We start from the raw sequence: 18,298 nt of genomic DNA, 5'->3' as shown, positions 1-18,298 counted from the left end.
CTGGGGATTAAATAAAATGGTAGATATGAAAAAATTTCAAAGGCAGTAAACAGTCTGGGATTGTACAGAAGAAAGGAAGAAAGGCTTCTGCTTCACAGAAACACATGCTTCTGCGGGTCCCCGCTCTCGTCACCGGGACCTCTCACCCTGGCTCAACAGCGGCCATGAAAGGAGGGACTCCCACCCGCCTCCTGGGGGCCCACAGGGTCACGCATTTCCGGGCCACCTGCCCTACAGCATTATCGGCCTTGTTTGGATCACCTGCTGCCGCTGGTGCAGGGCTGTACCCTCACAGCTCACTGTCACCCGTCTTCTCTCGGCTCGCCTCAACAACCTTCGGAGGCAGCATTTCCATTGCCTCCTTTTGAAAAGGAGGAAAACGTGGCTCCTGGGGTCACAGGGTTGGTAAGAGACAGGGCTGGGGGCACTCAGCTTCTGACACCAGGTTCCCGCCTCTCTCCACTACATCTAAGAACTACCCTCTCTCTCAACTCCTCACACTGTCTCCTTCTCTCCACACCCCTTCAGACCCCTCTGCACCCCCCGAGATGGAGGCCACCACGTGGGAACCGCCTCAACTTCTAGCCCCCAAATCTACACACTCACCTGCGTCTCCCTACCTCCCACCCCGACCTGCCGAGACCAAGGCCTGCGCCTGGCTCTGGAGCCCTCCCCCCTCCTCTTGCACATTTGCTCTCCTCGCTACAGGTTCCGCTCCCAGAACACTGGGAAAATGAGCTCGTTTCTTTGCAAACAAAACGAAATTAAAGGACTTCTCCAGCCCTGCGGACCTCCGCCCATGGTGCGCTCTCCGCTCTCCTCCCTCCACAGTGGGCCTCTCTTACCTGCCACGCCCACCTCCCCTTCCAGCCCACCCAGTCTGGCTCCCACCTTCACCACGCCCGGCTGGCTCCCGCAGCTCTGCGATTTCCACCCATGAACCCTCAGCGTTCTCTGTCCCTGCGTCTTCGGACCTCCACGCAGCGCTGCACCTGCTGGCCGTCCGTCTCACACCCTCCATCCCTCGGGCCTCTGCACTCCACACGCTCCCGGTTGCGTCCAACCTGGCTGGCTGCTCTCCGTGTTTCCCCAGCTCCACGGGCCCTCCCAAGCCCTTGTCTCTTGCCACCCCAGGGCTCATCCTAGGTCCTGTACTCACTGTGATCCTGGGTGAGCTCATCAGTCCCACGGCTCCCAGTACCACCTCTGTGCCAACAATCACCACGTCCGTAGCTCTAGTCTACACTGCCCACCTAGACTCGCGGATCGCTCCATCCACAGCCTGCTGGCCGTCTCTGAGTGGTTGTCATTCACGCACCTCAAGGGTGCCCTGCTCTCTACCTGAAACCACTCGTCCACTGGTGCTCCCTGTCTCAGAAAACGCAGTCATCCACCGGGCTGCCCAGGCCAGAGCCTGCTCGTCACCTTGGATGGCCCTCGCCATGTCCTGTCAGCTCTACTGTGCAAGGTTCAGGCTAAGATGGTATCTAGACTGGACAACTACAACAGCCTCTCTGCTCCTGTTCTTGTCCCCTCACCCATCCTCCCCACTGGGAGCAGAGTGACGGTTTAAAAATGCCCATCCCTCAGGGTCACGCATGCACTGAGGATGGAGTCCCCATCTTCAACATGGCCTACAAGCACCCGCAGCCTGGGCGGGCCCCTCTTTCTAGCTTCAGCTCTTGCCACCCTTCGTGAAGCGCCGCGCTCAGCAGCCTTCGCGCACGCAGCTCGCCTGGACTGGGTGGCTGCCTTCCTTTCCGCTGAGCTCCCCTTGGCGAGTTCTGACTCTTCCTTCAAGTCTCCGCCTCCAGGCTGCCTCCCCAGCAGGCAATCCCTCGGCTATCAGGTGAAATATCTCTACCACACACGTGGTCTATTTGCCTGCTCATGTCCTGGCCCACATCTCTTTGAAAATCTTTTTCAGTGAAACCCAGACACAGAAACCACACAGACGCGTGGCTTAATGAATTATTCTAAGGCAAACACCGCGCAACCAGCACCAAAGTTCACGCCTTAGAACTCTGCCAGCCGCCCCAGAGGCCCAGACAGGAGCCCCTCCCAGTCACGGCCCCCTCCCGCCCCTGAAGTGACTACTCACCCAACTTTTATAATAATCACTTCCTTGCATTTAGAAATGTTTACATTTTTCTATTTTGGCAAAGCCCACTTGGAAGGGAGGGTTATCTTTTCAGTTATTCCTCGCCTTTTTAAGTGGGTTTTTTTCACCCGAATGTGCACCCCTAGGCACTACATGTTAGCCTTGGCCATTTCAGAAACTTTGACGTGTTATTTGAGTTTCTTTTGCTCTGCGCGTTTGCTGTCATTTCTTTCTTTTCCTTTCAGGTTTTCTGTGGAAGAGCACAGGCCATCTGACCTGTGCTGATTCCCACAGCCTGGATGGTGCTGTTTGCACACGCATGGTCCAGTTCAACACGCCCCTGTCCTGTGTGTGACCCACAAGTTGGCAGCTGGCACCAGAGACTCGACTGGACTCAGGTGGATCTCCTTGGTAAGACTACAGGGGGACGTAATGCCTGACGGTCTCTCTTCATGGGGACGGCAGCTACTGATGCATAAGGTGTCACCATTGGGGGTTGCAAACAGTGTCCTCTCATTCCCTTTTCATTTCACAATCAGGATGCTGTCACAGAGCGACGCTCGCCCTCAGCTACTGTTGGGTCGCCCAGTACTAAAGATCATACAGTTTGCCTCCTCTTTTTGGTAACAGCACCGGCTTTTCTCGCGGCGACCCGGACTTCCATAGTCTCAGTCCAAGAGGGTAAAAGGGGAGCTCAGCCACTTTCTGACTCCGGAAGTGGGCTCATCTTGCAAATCTGGTCAGGGAAAGCACCTCCCTCCTCAAACACAGGACTGGGTCAGGGACAGTCACGTGACCCCAGGCAGGCCAATGAAAACATTCCTTGGGACTTTTCCTGAAGTTTTTGGCAAAGAAGCACGCAACTTCCCCTGGTGTTGCTAAGCAGACTGAAAATAAGCTGCTGTGACCACTTTTGCCACTGCTCAAGGAAACCTTGCCTGAGAATGAAATAGTACAGAGGGAAGCAGAGCTGAGAGATGGGGAATAATTCCTGGTAGCATTATCTGGACACCTGGATGCAGCTGTGCCTGAAGGCTACCCCTTGGACTCTTGGTTTTGTGAGTTAAAAAAGAAAAAAACCCTTTTCAAAAGCCAGCTTGCAAATAAGAACTGATTAATATAATCCTCTTCTCTTTGCTCCCATAACCCTCTGAACCTCTCCTTTCTTAACCCTCAGCACACTGTAATTCCTTATTTCATATCCATCGCCTCCAAAAGACTGCAGTTTGGGGACAGCTCTGTGTCTACCTTGTTGGGCAATCTCTCTAGGAGCTCGACCATCCTGATACAAGCAGATGCTCATTTTAGAACTGGAGCACTGACAACCTTCTGACATCCAGTTAAACTCCTGTCCGTCTGGCAGCATCTCTCTCCCAGATGTGCAGGACACAGGACTCCCTCTGGCCACCACTGAGTCTGAAGGGTCCTGACGTAAGGCCCCATGACAGAAGGGCCCCCAGGCTGTGTTGAAAACGAGCCGCTGACCTGCTGAGTGAAGGGGCATTCCACTACGAAGTGCTTCTCAGGTGATAATAATCCAGGGGGCTGTAGGTCAGCTCTTTACCTCGTCAAGGCTTATTCTACTCCTGTCCTCCCATTTGTCCTCTCCACCACCTGCCTCCGTGGCCCAGTCTCGTCTCCAAAGTGATCCCAAGAATCTCTGGGTGAAGCTCCTGAGGTGGACAGACAGCTGGTTCCCCCACAGCCCTCGGACATCTGTTCTCATCCTTGTAAGTCATGGGGCTTGCTTCGGCCCTGCCTGATGGTAACACCCAGATGTGGGCATCGAGGCTGCTGGGCGACCTCCAGGGCTGGACAGCATTCCTCCCAAGTCGGCTGCCTTAGGCGCCCCCTGCCACTGTTATCACCAGGTTGCTGGGCCCAATGGCTAGCCCTCCGCGCAGGAACAGAAAAAGCTGTTATAAATGTCGGGTTGCTATGTTGTACACCTGGAGCTAACATAAGATTCTAAGTCAGCCATAAGTAAATTAAAAAAAGAAAGTTGCGATTTTCGGAACCCAGTCCACGAACCAGCAGAAGGGGCAGGGTCCTAGGAGCTGACTGTTCTCGGCCATGAGAACATTCTCGCTCCCCTGGTCCCAGCGTCATGGCTGGGCCTGTGGCGGTGCTGATGGGCGCCTCAGCCTCGTACCTCCCCCTCGCCAATTCCCACTTCACTGGCAGGTGGGTCATCTGTTCTTGTGTCCCAACAAATGGAAATCAGTGGCCTGGCGGAGACCCAGCAAAAGATGGGGGGACACAAACCCCAAATGATTCACCTTCCGGGCTTTACTGACCAGAAACCCTTTCAATAAGGAGAATCTGCCCACAGGGGAAAGAAAAGCACTCCGGCGTAAGTTTCAGAATCACGTCAACCAGATGTCGCTCACTGCTTACTAATGCTGTGACCTCAGGCAAGTTGCTTAATCCCGCTAACCCTTAATTTCCTAATCTGTAAAATGGAGAGCTTAATGCCTACCTTGGAGGGCTGCTGGAAAGATTAAAGGAAATAATGCCAGCAGGTCCTTAACCCACAAATGCTCAGCCCTGTGACCAGCATGTGGTGAGCACCCACGAAACGGTAGCTGCCTTTATGATTGCTGTTATCGCCACCAGGAAGATTTGTCATCTTTCACCCTGTTGAAGCCAAGAGGCACTAAGGGACACGACACCCCCCGCTGCACGGGGGCCAGCGTCCGAAGTTCTGTGTCTCAGAAATGAGGCCGTACCTTCCGTTCCAAGTGCTTGTCCAGGCGGGCCAGAGCTTCCGTCTCTCCTCCTTGCCAAACGGCTGGGCCAAGGCCTTCCGTGGGGAACCCTACAAGAGGAGGAGCACGCCACAGGGGGGTCAGGCCATGCTGGTGACAGCTCAGCCAGTCCCAACACGCCGGCCTGTTCTCGAGTTCTGCGGGAACTGAACCGCACGTTCTCGGAGCTCCCAGGGCTGAGACCCTCCTCAACATTTCCACATTTTCTAGAGCCTCCTGGTTCTCTTTCCACTTTTTTTCTCTCCTTTCCCCTGTCTTCCCCTTCCCAGCTACTCCTCACTTCAGGCCAGTGAGGACATCCCTGCACTGCTTGCCCTTTCAGGTTAGCCAGCAACAACGGTGGTTTTCAGGGGAGAAAGGCTAAGTTTGGTCAGATAAAAAATGGGGGTTGGGGGCTGGCCCCGTGGCTGATTGGTTAAGTTCGCGTGCTCTGCTTTGGGGGCCCAGGGTTTCCCCAGTTCGGATCCTGGGCACGGACATGGCACCTCTCATCAAGTCACGCTGAGGCGGTGTCCCAAAAGCCACAATTAGAAGGACCCACAACTAAAAATATACAACTATGTGCTAGGGGAATTTGGGGAGAAGAATAAGAAGAAAAAAAGAAAGATTGGCAACAGATGTTAGCTCAGGGCCAATCTAAAATAAAGGGGGGTTGGCGGGAGGAAGGGAAGGAACCCATGAGGCTGACCCCCCCTTTCAACAGAAGCAATACTCGTTATCCTGTACGGAGGACCCCAGTGAAGCCAGCCCCAGGCTGTGCCTCTATCGTCTGAGAGGGCAAAGTACAAAAAGAGGCATGAACTGGAAACAGAAGATGACGGACATGGGTGTGAACAGAAAAAAGACCCAAAGGACATACTCCGAAGGCGACAGTGCTTATCTTGGGGGCGGGGGAGGGTGGTAATAGTGATTGTTATTTCCATTTTTGTCTCTCTGTATTTTCTAAACTGTCCGAAATGACTTGCATTACTTTGACAAAGAAGGAAAAACACGCAGAGTTATTTCACAGAAAGGAGGGGCCATGAGAGGCTCGGGGCAGGAAGTACGCACCCAGCTCCTCCAAGGAGGGCACGCCGTAGGTTTCGTCGTGGTTCTCCTGGATATCGGCCCTGCAGCTCTCCATCTGCTGGCTGGTCACCGAGCCCACGGGCTTCCTGGGCAGCTCCATGCGGCTGATGATGGCCTGGAAGCGCTTGTAGGTAAGGGGTGGCTTCTGCCCGTTCAGCTCAATGATCCTGGGAACCCAGAGCACACCTGACGTCACCCCCGAGACCCTTCATTCCAGGTCCCCGTCCACCCAGAGAAGAGCCCGGACATCGAAGGCTTGGGGGGTGGCCTTCCTCATCCGTCCGCTCACGGATCCCACCTCGAGGTGGAAAGGAGGGGGCACCGGAGGCTCCATCACCATTTTACCCGGAGGGAAAATGAAGCCCAGAGAGCCGGAGCGGGTGCCTCAGGCAATGGAGCGAGGCAGGGCCAAAGCTGGGACTCAGCTCCAGGCTCCTGGGCCTCGTGGAGCCGCCTCAGACAGAGACGGAGCATCTCTTTCGAATCGCAGAAAACCCCTCCTGGCGTTCTTGGTGCTCGACCCGTCTGTCCAAGCTCAGGACTTCGTGGACCTTCCCCTCGAGGCCAGCCTAAGCCTTGAGGAGGTCCTGTGATAGGAGCCACCAACATGTTCCTTTGCTGGAAAACCCTTCCCTTCTTGGCCCTTATTTATGGGAAGAGAGAGGGAGAACAGACTATCCTCCTTAAATCAGAGACTGGGGCCGGGTTAAGAGCAACGTCTAATACTCACAGGATGTTTTGCAGTTTATAAAGTATTTTTTCATGAGCAAGGGAAACATAGCTGCACTCAGGTAAGAAGAAAAGGTAGAGGAGAGCAAGGAGGGGAAACGAGGCTGTTTATATAATGACGAACTGGGATGGTCGGAGCCAGACTGGCAGGGCTCTTCGGCCAGGAAGCGGCTTACGCAAGACCGGGCTGGCTGCGTGCGTTCATTTCTCACTCCGGCTCTCACTCTGCCGCATCAGTGGAGGCAGGAGGTTGGCTGTGGCCCCTGCAGGACCTCCCCCTCCTCCGGCACGTGGCAGGGGGAGGGGCTCCACACCCAGCGTCTGCTCCTGAGCGCCTGGCTGGGCTCACGTGCGGAGCTGTGTGACCTGGCCTCCTGGCAGCCACCACTGGGCTGGGGAGAGGGGGCAGGGCGCAGCGGTGGCTGCTGGCCTGGCAGCAGCAGGAGGGGGACAGTTCTGCCAGGGAGGGGAGGAGGGGGCTCCTCCTCGATGCTCTGAAAGCACAGGGGCCTGTCCCCAGAGCGAGAGGCTAGTCTGCACACTCAGCTCCCCACAGGGGTCTCCAGAGGCTTTTGAGCAATAGCTGCATGCATGGCCTGGAAACCCAGATGGCCAGGGGAGCCTGGGGACTCAGATAAGGTACAGAAACTCGGCCTGAGAACAGAGATCTGCTGGGAGGGGTAACAGACAGGGCCCGCCGAGGTCGGAGGGCAGCCTTGAGCAGGACGGAAGTGGGGGTCCGAGGAATGCATGCGACCGGGCATCTCAGGAACAGATCCTTGGAGATCTTGAGTGGGGCTCCACTGCGTCCACCCCTCAGGCCCAGCAAGCCCCTCTGCCCCCAAATAGGGGACAGCTCTTTGAGACTCGGACCCATTCTCCTCCAGCTTCTAGAAAGTGCCACAGTTCATGTGCCAGGCGGCCCTATTTCTGAACCTCCCTGAGTTCCGCTCAGCAGGGCCCAAGTCACCATCTTCCACAATTGGCAACTTGGCCCCTGGGGCCCATCTCACCTGTCCAGGTCATAGAGAGTGTGCGAGTTCTCTGTCACCACCTCCACACCAGCCTCCTTGGCCATCTTCATGATGGCTACGTCCCGTTCTTTCCCAAAGGGTTCGGAGTCATATTCGAAGGTCAAGCGGGTCACCCCCCATTCCTGCGGGGAGAGAATCTGTTACGCTGAGCACTGTCTGGGGCTGAGGGGAAGCTGGGCACTCAGTTCTGGGAGGGACAGAGCGGGTCCAGAGACCTGTCAGAATGGGCTGCAGAGCAAACAGGGATCTGATCGGAGGCTCACAAGTCTGAGGAGGGCAGGCCTCTGAGGGGAGGCCAACAGCATGGTAACAGCGCAGCCCGAGGCCAGTGGTCTCGGTGGAGTCAGGAGAGAGGTGGGCAGCCCTGGGCACCTGCTGTGTCCCTGAGGCAGGAGGATGCAGCAGGCTATAAATACAACACTCCCAGCGGTGCCCCCAGGCCCTGGAAGCTGCACTGACTGGCGGGTGGAGACAGCGGGGGGCACAGGAGCGCCACCTCCCGCCTGCTCCGCCGGCTTTCCCAGAGCTCCTCACGCACTGCAAACTTCTGGCCTAGTTTTCCTGGCAGGCTTGTGCTGTGTGAAGTGTCCTAATGGTTTCCACGGCAACACCCCTGAGGCCAGCAACACACAGAGCTAAGAGGCTCCAGCTCTGAGAGCGTCAGGGAAGGAGGAGCAATTCTTAGTCCAGAGGACAGAGAAATGAGACCAGAGGGACCACATCTTAAAAAAGAAGGGAATTCTCTTCCAAGCCTTTTGTCATTTCTAGTAGAAACTTCTAGATTTCCTAGCCGGCCCAGAAAAAGCTTGTACAGATAACCCGCAGAAAGCCCTAGAGCATGCAACTAGCAAGAAGAAAACTACATTCCAACCGAAGTCTCTGGTCATGGTCCCTTAGACTCTGCACCCTCAGGACAAATGTCCTGGGCTTGCACAGGCTGCTCTGGTCCTGACTGGACCCCACCTGGGGTATGGGTCCTGAGCAGGGCTCGTCACCGCTCATCCGAGGATCACAGCGCGAAACACTGACCAAGCCCTTTCTATGAGCGAGAAGTAGGCTTAGTGGTTCGGAGAGACCACACCGTTAAACACTCCTAACTCTGTGAATAATGATAAGCGTGCTATTAGATGACACCATCTCCAAGAAGCCTTCCTTGACCGCTCCTTCAAAATGATTCTCCTGTGCCTCGCCCTTTTTCTGGCACAGCATTTATCACATGGCAGTGAAGTTGCCAGGACTCGCCTGCTTCCCACATTAGTGTGAACTCTCAGAGCAGAAACTATGCCGTATTTCCTCCATTTACCCTAGTAGCCAGCATGGGGCCTGGTGCCCTGCAGAATCTCAATAAACACGCCCTGGTGACTATCCGCATCTCAGGGGGTTGGCCTCCGAGGTGCTGGGAGAGGGGAATGAGGCAGAAGGAGAAGAGAGCGACGGCGTTTAATGGTGCGGTGCTGAGGAACACAACTCTGGAGGCAGAGAGCCTGCGCTCGGATCTTAGGCCACCACTAAGCTTCGCGACCCCGGGAAAGTCGAGGTCCCCCATCTGCAGAACAGCGACAGCAGCTCTCCCTTTGTGAGTCACGCAGTGCTCCAACACAGGCAGCCTCCACAAGCCCGGCTGTGCTCAGCATGTGCGAGCCATACGCGTGCGCACGTCCATGGGCAGGGGACGTGAAGGAGGAAGGGTTTACTGAGCCACTGGCCTTGACGTGAGAGCTCTCCTGCTGTCTGTGCCCCCAGGAAGCGCAGGGCAGGCAGTCGGGGTGGAGACGGGCAGGAGAGCCACCGTGCGCCGCTGAGGAGGAGGACACAGTGTCCCTGAGCCTCTGTCCACGAGGACCTGTGCCTCTGTGTGGGCCTTGACGAGTGCTTTATAAAGGGGCTGGGGGGAAAGTGGGCTGGCTACCCGATACAGCAGAGAGGTCGATGTGGCACCCAAAGGAAGATTTTATCAGTCATCGACCCCTGGGGAAGCAGGGAAGTTCCCACAGAAAGGCTGACTTCTCCCCAATAAGTAGAGCAAAGCAAGACAGAAACGCCCCCTGCTAAACAGGAAACCTCGCCCTCAAACTCCTGGCACGGGAGAACCCTCATAAACTTGGCTGGCTTGAGCCAAGAAAACATCTAAGGAAGCCAGTGGCAGCCGGGGTGGAATAAGTTGCCACATCCCACGTCTGGACGGAGCTGGGAACTTTCCAACATGACACCGGTTTCAGAGAATGTTTCCCTTAACACAGTTGCCATTTGGTCAGCAACCTGACTGGCGGCCGTTGCCCCCACTTCTCTGTCAGCAGGAGTCAGCCCACCTGACCGTCCCCATGTCCTCAGGCAGAATACCACCTCAGGCAGTCTGCGCTCAGACTCCGCATGCTTACCTTGAAGAGCCTCGGAAACACGTCAGCCGGCTGGCCCCGGACCACAAACAGGCGGGAGTTCAGCTTCCGTAAGCTGGTGTCCAGATCTTCCAGAGACTGAAGCAGGAACCTGCAAAGCCCACGCAGGCCTGGTGAGGGGTAACGTCATCAAGAGTCGCTCTCTTTCCTAACAAAGCAGGGAGAAGCTGGCACACTCATTATGCAAAACAAGTCGCATCATTAGTCCCAGACTGGAGGGGCCTGGGTTCTAGTCCAGGCGTGACACGGTATGGGATCAGCGATGCCTCTGCTGAAATCCTGGCCTTGCCACATGACTTCAGGCAGCTACTTAACCGCTTTAGCTTTTTTTTTCTAACCTATAATGTGGAGCTGATGTTAGTACCTATCTCACGGAATTGCCAAGAAAAGGGAATCAAACATGGCATGAAACACTCAGGACAGGGCCTGGCAGAGAACACCTGGGGTAAATGCGAGCCGCGCCTCCTCCTCTTGTCCCTCTGTGATCAGACGCCATGTCACTTACTCGCTCTCAGCCTCAGGCCCTGCGTGTAAATATCCGCCCAACACAAGGTTGTTGCGAGAATCAAAAAGCAGGTCAGACGAGGAAGCCACCGGAACACCAAGTGCAACAGTGTGGTAGGGAAGCCTGGGGCCTATCAGCAGAGGAGCAAGACTGCCACCTCCTGGGAGACCCTCCCTGCGCTGGTCCCCTCCGCACTCACGCTCTGCACTGCATGTGTGTCCACGGCCACAGCGTGGCCTGGGTCCCCAGTTCCCGGAGTTTCCTTTGGCAGGTGGCTCATACTCCAGGCCTCGGGCCACCAGGTTCTCATCCCAAGAGAAAGAAGGCCCTTAGAAGGTTCTTTCCTAGAGGATATCCTCACATGCTTTTGGGGGTGGGGGGACTCCAGACACCCAAGAGGCCTCACCTGAGAGCTGGATCAGCATGGGAAAGGGAAAGGAAACCAGCACGTGCTGAGTGTGTTTCGTGTGTTGTTTTGGTTTTTATATGAGCACAAAAATTGACTAACTGCTCAGTTAGGCATAATGGCCTTTCCGAGAAATTCCATCCATACGTTTTACGACATGTGTTTTACTTTTAAATTAAGTGAAATTAACATTTTAAACAGATAACTACTCATGTGGTTCAAAATTCAAGTTACAAAAGTGTCCACGGTAAGAAGTCTCCTTCCTGTGGGTCCCCAGGAATGAACTCCCCTCCCCAGAGGCACCAATGTTATCTGCTTCTTAAGTGCGTCTTCTTTTGAATTCTCTCAACACAGTGGAAGGAAATATTACCCTCATTTGATAGATGAGGAAAATGAGACACAGAGAGGATAATTAATATGTCTAAGATCATAGCCAGGAAGCGACAAAGCTGGGATAGGAATCGAGGTCGGTCAGACTCTGAAACCATGTTCTTTGCTCTGTGCCCCATTTCTAAAGCCGTTTAGTGGCACGTCACACACTGCTCTGGGGCTGAGATTCTGCAGGACCTCATGTGTCTGGAATCCCTCTCTGACAAACACAGCCCTCACTACTGGCAATCCAGTGACATTCTGATCTCCTTCCTCAGGAACTAAGCCCAGATAGGCCAGCCTCCTTCAGATCCGTTCTGCTACCCACGCTTTGGCGTCTCCCACCCGTCTCTGTCCACAACGGGAATCGCCAGATTTTATCTGGAGCACAGTGAACCCCTGTGCCTCCTCTGCAGCCCATCACTTCCCTGACCACTGGAGGCTCACAGCTGTTCCCAGGCTGCCAACTGGAACCAGCCCCCGCCGCTGCTCTGACGTGCACAACAGGCCACTCCCACGCGGCGGCCGCAGCCACATTCCAGCCTGGAGCCCAAGCAGTGTGAGAGCTCAGAGCACACAGGACCCCTCCAAGAGGCTGTGGCGACAGGCTCTGCTCTGACAGGCTGAGCGCCGCTTTGCTCAAGCCAAAGGCTCTGCCTCTGTGCATTTCTGTTTTTGAAAAACCAACACCTCGTTAAAGGAAAGCTGAGACGTGAGTGACGCACTTGCGCTGGCCTCCTCCCAGGCCTCACCACTCCTCTCCAGAGGAAAAGAAGAGACGCCCATGCCGCCTGAATAAATAGCCTCATGCCACCTGAAACCTGGACCCTGCCAGCTAGAGAGTGCCTAGAGATAACTGGCGACCTAAATCCACAAGCCCAGGACAGAGGGCCCGCTCTGCGGCTCGCAGGAATGTCTGTGCCACGCATTTGGGGGGCCTCCTTTTTCACAGGCCTCCAGGCTGCGCAGGACTTCAATTTGAAGCTATACATACCCCCATATATACACGCACACGAAAGCTAGGTTCCAGCTGCCTTCCACAGAACCTGACTTCTAGACCTCACGTACTAACAGGAGAGATTTCTTGCAGCATTCCTGGAGGACAGCTAACTCCATGAGAGCCCTTTATTTCTCTGACAACAGATGTCTACAGTTGAGGAAGCGAGTGGAAGGCCCAACTTGGACCTCAGCAACCAAATAAGGACAAGAATAGCAACAACTATCATTTAATGAATACTTGCAAGGAACCAGGCCCTGTTCTACTCGTTTTACATACATTACTTCATTTAATTCTCAAACAGCCCTAGGAAGTAAATACTGTTATTATTCCCATTTTACAGATGAGAAAACTGAGGCACAGAGGGATTAAGTGATTTGCCCAACATCATACACCTAATAAGTGGCCAGAATTCAACCCCAGGCAGCGTGGCTCAGTGACTGCTGCTTTTTTTTTTTTTTTTTTTTTGGTGAGGAAGATTGGCCCTGAGCTAACACCTCTTGCCAATCTTTTTTTTTTTCCCTCCCTAAAGCCCCAGTACATAGTTGTATATCTTAGTTGCAAGTCATCTAGTTCTTCTATGTGGGACGCTGCCACAGCACGGCTTGATGGGCGGTGTAAGGGTCTGCGCCCAGGATCTGAAGTGGTGAACCCCAGGCCGCTGAAGTGGAGTGCACGAACTTAACACTCAGCCACAGGGCTGGCCCCCTCAGCGACTGCATCCTTAACCACCAGGCCCCCCTGCCTCTCCATCAGGACTCCCTGAGGCTATACTGCTGGGGACTCGGCCATCAGGGAGACCACAGCCCAAACCAAAGGCCAACACCTCTGCCACCAGATCCCTGCTCCTCTGAGGCTCAACAGCTGAGTCACCCAGAAGCTCGCTGGAATGCAGAGTCCCAGGCTCCAGCCCAGGTGACAGCTTTGCATAACACCAGAGGAACGGGCATAGAGCTGCTCCTGGGCAAACGCTCACCTGGGCAGGTGTGTGCACTCTGTCACAGACAGCACCCTGGGCCTGCTGCTCCCTCACAGGCCTCCTCTCCACGTGGCCAGCTTCTCTTTACTCCAATGAGGGGGACTCTAAAAGCACCAGAGGCGGCAGCGTTTGGGGCCCGCGGTCCCCCTGGGCAGCTCCGAGCTGTGCTCACATGGCCGAAATCCAGAGCACACGGTCCTGGGGGAGCACTTAAAGCTCCCCCCTTGGATGAGACGACATGAGCAAGTGAATTACATTACGTAAGTGCTCTGGAGCCAGAGGCAGACAGCACTGGAGAAAACCAAATTGGGGTTTCCAAAAATACAGAAAGGACTCTGTAGTTCGGGGACTCCACGGGGCTAGCCCTTTAGAATAAGAGCCTCTGCTTAAGAAGACAAGCAGATTTTCAGGGAGCTCTTCTCTAGAGACGGCAGGCCCTGTCTTCAGGAATATTTTGTTCATTTGTTGTTAACAGGGGGAGGGAAGAGGATAGTGAACTCTTTCTTTGGGTCCAGACTGCCCTTGACCAAGTTTCTCTGCTTCGAGCCAAGGTCATCTAACTATAATGATGATATCATAGGCCAGCCCAGACTGGCTACGTAGGACATTAATAGAACTTAATTTCTCCTAAGTAATTAAGAGAGTTAAAGGCCCATGAAAAAGGGTAACCCAAACCCACAACCCATACGAGGATTGTCCTCGAAGCATCACTCAGATAAAAATATATTTGTTCTTTCCTGATTTCAAAGAGAAAGATGAAAATGAAGGTTTCGTCCCTTTGGGGCAAATGGAAACACTTCCTTTGCAGCCTAATAGTAAAGCGATTCGCGAGGGGACCAGCGTGAACAGCTCAGAGAAATTCTCGATTGTTCTCAATCCCCTTCTTGCTGACCAAGTTCTAGAGAAGAACCACCCACATCCAGAGTCCAAAAGTGTTTAGCTCCCTGCATTGGGAAGAGACACACTTCTCTCCAGGCATCCTGGGGGTTCCCGGTTCACCTCATTCATTAATTCTGAGCCATTCAGGCTGATATTTTATTTCTACCAACTCCCTCTGTCCTGGAAGCTCCTGAATGCAGGTGCAGCATGCAGCCAGGGAGAAAATGATGTAAAAAAAAGGTGAGGGGAATTGTCGCCAATCCCCACCTACGTTGCGCAGAGAAAGAAAGGTAACAACAAACCACAAGGGTCTATTTCGAGTACCCATTCTTAAATCTAGAAGTCGCTCATATCCCCTCTTTTAAAATTTTTTTGCTTCTCACTGAAGTACCTCTTTCTGGATGCACCAAATTTGAGAAGGTGGGGCTGGGGAAAATGACGAAGGGCGGAGCCGACAAGCGCTTGACAAAAAAATCCTGAGGTTCCTACAGCTACACCCAGCCCACTGACTTCCCACCACCGCCCAGGCAAGGAGAATGCCAGCCCCTCTCCTGTGCTAATAAATATCCATCTTTCTTAGTTGCCTTTCTCTGTCCTCTTTTACTCTTAGAAAGTGCCATTCATGGTTATTTTAATCTGATTCATCTGCCAAAAAATGCTGTGCGGGAGTCAGTGTAGGAAGCGCAGGAGGCTAACAGAGATGACAGATTTTGATTCCTCCCACCTCCTGCAGATGGCCCGGGCCCACCCTTCCTGGGGAGGCTTCTCAGCGGCAGAAGCTAGGACATTATGCAGCAGCACAGTTGTCCCAGATCACCTCCAGATCCAGAAACAGCCACCGGAAGATTACACATAGTACAGTTACACAGCGGTGCGGCTGGCTCCATCACTGCCCCCAGCCGAGCGCGTACAACAGTCTGCCGCTCTGCCCTCGGTCCAATCAAAGCAGCAAGGAGGATGGTGGGGGTGGTAGGAGCGTGTCTATTTCCAGGCCCCGAGCGGTTATTGTATTCGATCTGTTTTGTGTTATTTCGCTTCTTTCTTCTGAATGCCAAAACTCATTAGACTTCCCGCCAATGCACAGCAACACATTTTCCAAGCTGTCGCGCTCAGGTCTGCGGTTGTCTGCTCCTGCGCTCCTCAGGCTCTGCTGGACCCGAGAGCTTTTCAAAACCCTCATGCCCAGGCCTTAACCCAGAACCATTAAATCAGAACTGGGGGAGGTGGGGACCCAGACATCTTTTAAAGATCCTTAAGTGACTCCTAGGCAGCAAGAGTGAGAACCGCTGCTCTAGCCCTTCCCCCTATTTTATTTATTTCCTGGCCCTTGTGCTAAATTATGGTTGTTTACTTGTCTTCCTCCACTAAAATGCAGGCTCTGGGAGTTCTGGACCCTGCCAAGCGGCCCCTCCAGCAACATCTGGCAGATATTAAGCACTCATTAAATAAGTGCTCAATTAAAATCTGCATTCCTACCAGCCTCTGACCTCAGGATTTGACTCAGGCATCTAAGCCGCCACATTCCTTTTCTCCTTCCCTCGCTCGAAAGCACAGTCACAAAAGCGTGACCCATAAAAATCCATAAACACCTCTCCCTAGCAAATCGGAGTTTAATCAGCAATAGAGTTTTTGTTGTTGATTTTTAATCTCTGCTACCACAAAGGAGTGGGCAGTCCCATGAGATGTTCCCCAAAACCCACTAAGAGAAGAAACTCCTTGGTGACAATCTAATAAGCCGATAGTCTGATCTATTTACTCTTCTCTGATTGGCCCGCTGACATAAAGAGAGGGGCAAAGTCTGAGGCTCGGTTTAATGTTTCTGCTAGGGATGGTCATTTAAGGATGTTTGTCAAACCCAACCTCCTATCTATAGAAACTAGAGCAGAGACAGAGCACTCAAGCCACCCGCTGTGTGGGCAGGCTCTCCACAGGGCTATCTTTAGTTGTTCCCTCTACATAAATGGGGCAGGAGGGGGCATTTCACAGACCCACTGCTGGAGCACTCGCTCTCCCAGCAGGGCACACACCTCGGAGAGGCAAGATCGGTGTGCGGACAGCCGCTGTATCCTGGGAATAACCCAGACCCACGCAGCAAGGCCCCAGCAAACAACCCGGAGAACAATGCAAACAAACCGAAAGACGACTGTGGGGTGTTTTAACGAGAGATGGGTACACGACGTCTCAGAACGCCTTGGTTTTAAACACTGAGTACAGAGAAAATACATCAACTCCGTATCTGTGAATCCTTTCCCACGATCCTGTCGACCCCACCTCCCAGGAGTCATCAACGAGGGGACCTTGATATCACAGCTTTCCTGCTCCCAGACCTTTGCACATCAGTTGACAAAAGTCTAATCTATGATGGCTCAACTGTCCTTTAAAGTCACTCTCATGAGCAGGGGAGGAAGGAAGTGACACTTTGGTTCCTTTTTTTTTTTCCTAGCAAGCTCACTGCTGCTGAGGGAATTCTCCAAAATGGGTCAGTCCTGCTCTGGAGCTCAGGACACAAGGTGCCTGGAGCCGAACACGGCCTTGGGGTCTTTATCTGGAATACACGGAAGATGGCACTTGCCTTCTTAGCAAAGCTAAGCCACAGTCTCTGGACACCTCCAGAGGCAGGACAGTCCCGGTGGAGGGGAAGTCGGGATGGGTGAAGAGATGGATTCAAACAAACCAGAGGCTTAGACATGACCTTCAGGAGCCAGCAATGGGCTGTTTCCTCGAAGACTGCAAGCATCCGCTGTGCCATGGATTCAGAAACCCGTCCCTGCCCTCACCCCGCCAAATCGCCTTTCCTCCGCGCCCTGAGCGCACCCCTAACCCTGGACCAGGAGTCCCTGGTCTGCCACCCACTGGCCGCAGGCCCTGGGACAGCTCAACGCGGTGTCTCCAGGGCTCAAGAGTCATCTGTACAGTGGGGATCATGATCTTTGTCCCCGGAATGTTGTGAGGCCCAGAGGGGACAGAACGGGGCGGAAGCGCGTGGTCAGAAGCCGGGCCCCGGGTCCCCAGGCCATTGGCACGATGACTAACTGCTTCCGCGTCCGGCTTCTCCCCTCTGGGGACCCTGCTGGGTCTCCCTGCTCGGCCACCCCAGGCCCGGGTCTTCCGGCCGTAGGGACGGGGGGCAGAGCGCCCCCTCTGGGTCCGGGGAACCGGGCTGTCCGCCGGGCGCCCCGAGGCCCGCCTGCCTCCCCGGGCCCGCGCCCCCGCCCCGGAGCGCTCACCTCCACCGGTTGATCCCGACCGAGGAGGAGGCCGCGAACCAGGGGTCGAGGATGTAAACGCAGCGCACGCAGCGCGCCCCGCGCACGGCCGCTAGCAGCGCCGGGTTGTCGTGCAGCCGCAGCCCCTTCCGGAACCAGTGCACCGAAGAGGCGCCCTCCGCGCCCGCCGCCGCCGCCGCCGCCGCCGCCGCCGCCGCCGCCGCAGGGGCCGCCGCTGCCGCCGTCACCGCCGCCGCCGCCGCCATCACCGCCCGGACTGCTGGGCCGCCGCGGCTCCGCCCCCGTCTGCGCCGCGGGCCCCGCCCCCAGCCCGCCCAGTGACCTATGACGCCGCCGCTCCTCCCGCTGGCCCCGCCCCCAGGCCCCCGGAGCGCTTCTGCCATTGGCTGGGCGCCTCCCGCCTGGCGATTGGCCTAGGGGCGCCGAGTCCGACCCCGCCCCCTCACGTTCCCACCATGTGTCGGGCGACCAGGAGGAGCCCGCGGGCGGGGCGGGTGACGCAGGCTGGCCGTCCCCGAGGAGGGCTGGGCGTGGACCGAGTCTCGGGGGACACCGGATCTCTTACACGCGTCCTGTTCAAGGCCTGCCGCTGGAAGCGACTGCCTGAGCTGGTGGCGCTTGCTGTGACTCCAGCCAGTGACTTACAGGACTGACAACCGGCCTTTGCACATCTCCATTCTCCTCCTCCTCTGCCTCAGCCTATGACATCATCTACAACATTCTACTACAGCTACCATTTATTGAGTGCATTTTATATGCCAAGCAAAGTGATAATCTCCTTACACAGACTGTCTCATTTACCGTTCTCAACTCAGCCCAGTTGGGTTCCTTCAAAAACCC

General features: G+C 55.0%; 1 protein-coding gene across 1 annotated transcript in view; it reads right to left on the bottom strand.

Annotated features, from left to right (window-relative positions):
- The window catches only part of CRY2 (cryptochrome circadian regulator 2), a 31,458-nt gene extending 13,736 nt beyond the window's left edge, over nucleotides 1-17,722 (bottom strand). Inside the window, exons 1-5 of the mRNA XM_070564890.1 lie at nucleotides 17,459-17,722; nucleotides 10,079-10,187; nucleotides 7,680-7,822; nucleotides 5,920-6,104; nucleotides 4,831-4,919 (exon numbers count right to left, since the gene is read on the bottom strand). Coding sequence (XP_070420991.1) covers nucleotides 4,831-4,919; nucleotides 5,920-6,104; nucleotides 7,680-7,822; nucleotides 10,079-10,187; nucleotides 17,459-17,703 — 771 coding nt within the window. The 5' untranslated portion in view covers nucleotides 17,704-17,722. The remainder of the gene's footprint in view (nucleotides 1-4,830; nucleotides 4,920-5,919; nucleotides 6,105-7,679; nucleotides 7,823-10,078; nucleotides 10,188-17,458) is intronic.
- Nucleotides 17,723-18,298: the final 576 nt, after the last annotated feature.

Source organism: Equus przewalskii, chromosome 11 (genome assembly GCF_037783145.1).
Source record: "Equus przewalskii isolate Varuska chromosome 11, EquPr2, whole genome shotgun sequence".
Lineage (NCBI taxonomy): Eukaryota > Metazoa > Chordata > Mammalia > Perissodactyla > Equidae > Equus > Equus przewalskii.
This window is presented reverse-complemented; position numbering and strand designations above follow the sequence as displayed.